Here is a 4,687-nt window from a genome sequence, read left to right as displayed (position 1 = left end):
GGATCGGGATGACCGACAGTTCGGTCTCCGGCAGGAGCGGTCGACCATCGACGCAGTTCGGCGCGTCAGGTCCCTGTCGGAGGCGGTCGTCCAACAGGGCGGTGTGATGTTGACCGTTAGTTTGGACATCGCCAACGCGTTTAATCCCCTGCCCTGGACTGCCGTCGGGGTGGCGTTGGAGTGGCACGAGGTGCCCCTGTACCTGGCGGCGGATATCCGAGACTACCTGTCCATCAGGCGTTCACAATATCCCGGGAGGGACGGTACCGTGCGCAGGGAGATGCGCTGCGGGGTCCCACAGGGGTCGGTACTGTGTCCGATCCTGTGGAACTTAGCGTTCGATACAGTGATGCATTGCTCGCTCCCCGACGGGGTGAGTGTCACTTGCTACGCGGATGACACCCTCGTCACGGCGAGCGGTCGCGAGTACGGGAGGACGACCCGGATCGCCGAACTGGGAGTGGCCACAGTGGTCAGGGCCATAGAACGCTTGGGACTCCGCGTCTCGCTGGAGAAGACCCAGGCGATCTGGTTCCACGGCAGGACGAATCGGGTAGCACCGTCGGGCAACGTACGAAGAGGAACGGTCTACACGTGTGGAAAGGCAGTCCAGATCCGGGATACGATGTAGTTTCTCGGCCTCGTGCTGGACGGCCGATGGACCTTCGAGGACAACTTCGAGCAACTCGCCCCTCTCCTGGAACGGACGGGGGGGGGGGCACTGTGCCGGCTCCTCCCGAACATCGGAGGGCCGGACGAGAGAGCGCTCCGGGGTCATCCGTTCGATGGCCGTGTACGGAGCCCCGGTATGTGCGGCGGACCTGATGGGCAGGCGCAAGCGCTGTGCCAGACTCGCTAGTGTCTGGCGCAGACTGGCCATCAGTGTGATGTGGGGGTATCGCACCATCTCACACGAGGCGCCCTCCGTCCTGGCGGGCCTCCTGCCGCTGGATCTACTGGCGGGAATGGAGACCAGAACTTACGACCTCGTGCGTCGTCGACCGAGCGATCTCCCGAGTCTAGGACCGGAGGAAGCGGATAACATCAAGAAGGAGATCCGACGGTCCGGTTTGGAAGTGTGGAGACGGAGACTGAGCCGTCAGGCGGCCTCCGCCAGAGGGCCGTCGGAGCCATCGTCCCTGTTCTAGACGCCGCGATGAAGAGCGGGGGCAGGCGGACATTCCGCCTCACGCAGGTGCTCTCCGGACACGGGTGTTTCGGAGAGATCCTCAACAAGATCGGGCGTGCGGTTACGCCTGGTTGTTGGTTCTGCGACGCGGAGTGGACTCCGCGCTGCACACCCTGCAGGATTGTCCGGCCTGGACCGCTGAAGACGGGCCCGGCAGAGTGTTGAAGGGAGGGACCTCTCGCTCTTCGCCATCGTGCCTAACATGGTGGAGCCCGAGAGGAATTGGCGAGATGTGGCCTCCTTCTGCGAGCAGGTGATGCTGCAGAAGGACGCAGCGTAGCGTGGCAGGGAATAAGGAGCACAGGCCCGCTCTCGCTCCGGGAGGCGGTTCCGGCGAGCGCGACGCAGGCTCACATGAGCGCGTGCGGACGTTAGTCCCACGTGGTCGGATGACGTCCGGGAAGAGCCCCTGCCGGTCGAGGCTGTCCCCGTCCTTTGCCTTCCCGTCACCAGGGGGGATCGCGGGGTGGTTGGTTGAGGGACAAACCCCTCGGGGATCGCGTCCAAGTAGGTGTCGGTGTCGCACGGTGGTCCACACGGCACTGCCATAGTGCCAAGAGGAAGAAGCGTGACGCGCGAAGAAGATCTCAGCAAGGTGAGCCGTGTGGAGCGCCGACGGCTTCGGTGCCTGACGCTTGAATTCCCGGCGCTCCTCTTAGCGGAGACGGTGGACCACCGCGGGGGATTAGTCGGTAAGAACCCGACAAACCCCTGGCCCCTCCCTCAAGGGGGCCAGACATCTATTGAAGGTTCCCCCGCGTCAAACAACAACAAAAAACCTATCCCACTCTCAAAGATGGTGGCTAAGTTCTCGAATGGCATGCCCTCGATGTTCCTATGTATGCACGAAAGAAATGTATCCTAATGCTAAAATGTATAATAATTTGAGAACGTGGAAACTAAGGAACACAATCGCTGCAACGGGTTGCGTTATCGGAAGGGAAGGTATTCGGTAAAAGGAACGACTTAAAAAGAATTGTTAATGTTAGCCGACAGTTCGATTCTGTACTTTAATACTCATACACTGAATTATGGTGTCTATTGCAAAAGTGTTCTGCTCCTTTTCCTCAGGAATACCTTGTTTGACTCGCGGTATCAAAGGATAGGTGAAGCTATTGACATAGCTCTGTCCGACACTTAAGGCAGGTGGTAAAGTTCTCCATGGGTTTGACTCTGATCATCATATTCATACATGAAATTTAAGAGCTGCGCAATAAAATGGGTACTCATTTGTATCTCTGAACACGAAGTAACACTCGCCATATAGCGAGCTACGTTCGCCGAAATAAAGGTTTTCGGTAAAACATTTTACTACATACCAACTGGAAACGTAGTCGAACGGATTGTCTCTACTTTCATTATCATACCGTGACATAGGACGACTATTGCCAATACTGTTCAACAAATTTACTCCCGGAGTAACTTGTGCAGCTTCGGAATCAAAGAATATGTCAAGATATTGACTTAACTATGCGACACGCAAATCGTTGCTGAATGGCTTTACTCTCGATTCTTTTATTCGTACCTGAAATTTAGGTGCATGTCGAGAAATGAAAAGTAATGTGCTTCTCTGAGCACAAAGTTGTACTCTCTGTATGGCGGGTTTGTTTCGCGGTAGATAAGGCTTTCTGTATAAAATGTGACAGCAAATCAATAGATAAAGCTATACAAATGTTTGGCGCTCTACCTTAATATTCATACCGTGCATTAAGATGTCCGTTTCCAGTAACATTCAACGGATAGACACCAGGAATACTTGTTTGACCTTCGGAATGACAGGATAGGTGCAGGTATTGATCTAGAACTTCTGCTCTCGAGAAGGTGTTAACACGGAAAATAAGGCCATCGGTAAATTGTCTGACTATTTAGCAGTAGGTGACGTTCTACAACGGTTTACGTTCCGGTTTAATATTCAAACTGTGAATTGAGGTGCCTATTGCCAACACTGTTCAGTGGATATACTAATGGAATACCTGGTTTGACTCTCGAAAACCACAGGACAGGTGAAGCTATTGACACAGCCGTTCGTCTCTCACAGAAGGTGGTTACGTTCTCAAACGTTTGACGGTCTTGTATACTGTTCAAACCGTGAATCAAGTAGTCTATTGGCAATACTGTTCAGCGGATCTACTCAGCTGTACATAGTTTGAACCGCTGATAATCACTGGTAATGTGAATCCGATAACTTAGCTGCTCGTCTATAAAGGAAGGTGGCAACGTTCTCCAACGGAGTGACACTCGATCTTCTAATTCATGCATGAAATTATGGGTGTTCGTCACAAAAATGTATTCAAGAACGTACATCTGAACCCGTGCTATACTTTCGATACAGCGGGTCACTTTTTCTGATGGTAAGGCATTCTGCAAGACATTTAAACCTTCACGAATAGATCATGTTCTACTACGTCCTTGAAGGCCTGCATAATATTCTAACCGTGAATTGAGGTGTCTATTGCCAATACTATTCAGTATTTTCTGCAGGAACACCAGGTATGAATCTGCGAAGCACGGGATATTTGACGCAATAGACTTAGCCGTACGACTCCCAAAGAATGTGATATCGTTCTTGTTCGGTTTGACCACCGACCTTCTTATTCATACATGACATTAAGGTGCTTGTCACTAAAATGTTTACTAGGTTTGTATCTCTGAACAGGGTGAGATACTCTCGATACAACGGTATATCTCCTCGGATGGCACGGCCCTCGGAGAAATGTTTGATTTTATTCCATCTGGTAATGCTCTCGAACGGTTGGTCGCCCTGCTATGTGATAGGTGAATTTATTGACATAACCGTTCGACTCGCAAAGAAAGTGGTAATGTTCTGTATCTGTTTGACCCTCGACCTTTTATTTCATACATGTAGTTAAGGTGCCCGTCTCTAAAATGTATAATAATCTGCTTCTCTCAATACGATGTTATAATCTTGATACCGCGGATAAGTTTCTCGGAAGATAATGCTTTCAGTAGAAAGTTCGACTGTATAGCAATAAGAAACAATCTACAACTGTATGACAGCCTGCTTTAATATTCATACCGTGAATTAAGGTTTGCATTGTCAATGTTGTACTATGTATTTACTCCTGGTGTACCTGATTTGACTCCCGGAATGACAGGATGTGTTGAGATATAGACTTAGCCGTTCGGCTCTCAAGGAATGTTGCAACGTTCTGGAACGAATCACTCTCGATTTTGCTACTCAAACATGATAATAAAGTGTCCCTCTGCCAAAATGTCTGCTGATGTGTTTTTGTGTGAACAGTTAGCAGGACACTCCCTACAGTGGAGTTGGTTCTCGGAATGCATGGAATGCATCGCATAAAGAATGACTTTATACAAATTGATATTGTTCTCAGACAGTTTGACCCTCTACCTGAATTTTCATTACGCGAATTAAGGTGTCCATTGCCACTACTGTACAGCGCATTGACTATCGAATACCTAGGATGACTTTCGGAATCACAGGATAGGTGAAGCTATAGACTCAGCCGTTCGATT

General features: G+C 50.5%; 1 protein-coding gene across 1 annotated transcript; it reads left to right on the top strand.

Moving 5' to 3' along the window:
• Window positions 1-785: 785 nt before the first annotated feature.
• On the top strand, window positions 786-1,148 carry LOC143219948 (uncharacterized). Its single transcript, XM_076445736.1, has one exon. It carries the CDS (start codon window positions 786-788, stop codon window positions 1,146-1,148), a length of 363 nt encoding a protein of 120 aa, XP_076301851.1.
• The last annotated feature ends 3,539 nt before the right edge of the window (window positions 1,149-4,687 follow it).

Source organism: Lasioglossum baleicum, unplaced genomic scaffold (genome assembly GCF_051020765.1).
Source record: "Lasioglossum baleicum unplaced genomic scaffold, iyLasBale1 scaffold0108, whole genome shotgun sequence".
NCBI classification, from domain to species: domain Eukaryota; kingdom Metazoa; phylum Arthropoda; class Insecta; order Hymenoptera; family Halictidae; genus Lasioglossum; species Lasioglossum baleicum.
This window is presented reverse-complemented; position numbering and strand designations above follow the sequence as displayed.

Coding starts and splice junctions, on each gene's coding strand:
- LOC143219948 (XM_076445736.1), top strand. CDS start 786: ATGGCCGTGTACGGAGCCCCGGTATGTGCGGCGGACCTGATGGGCAGG.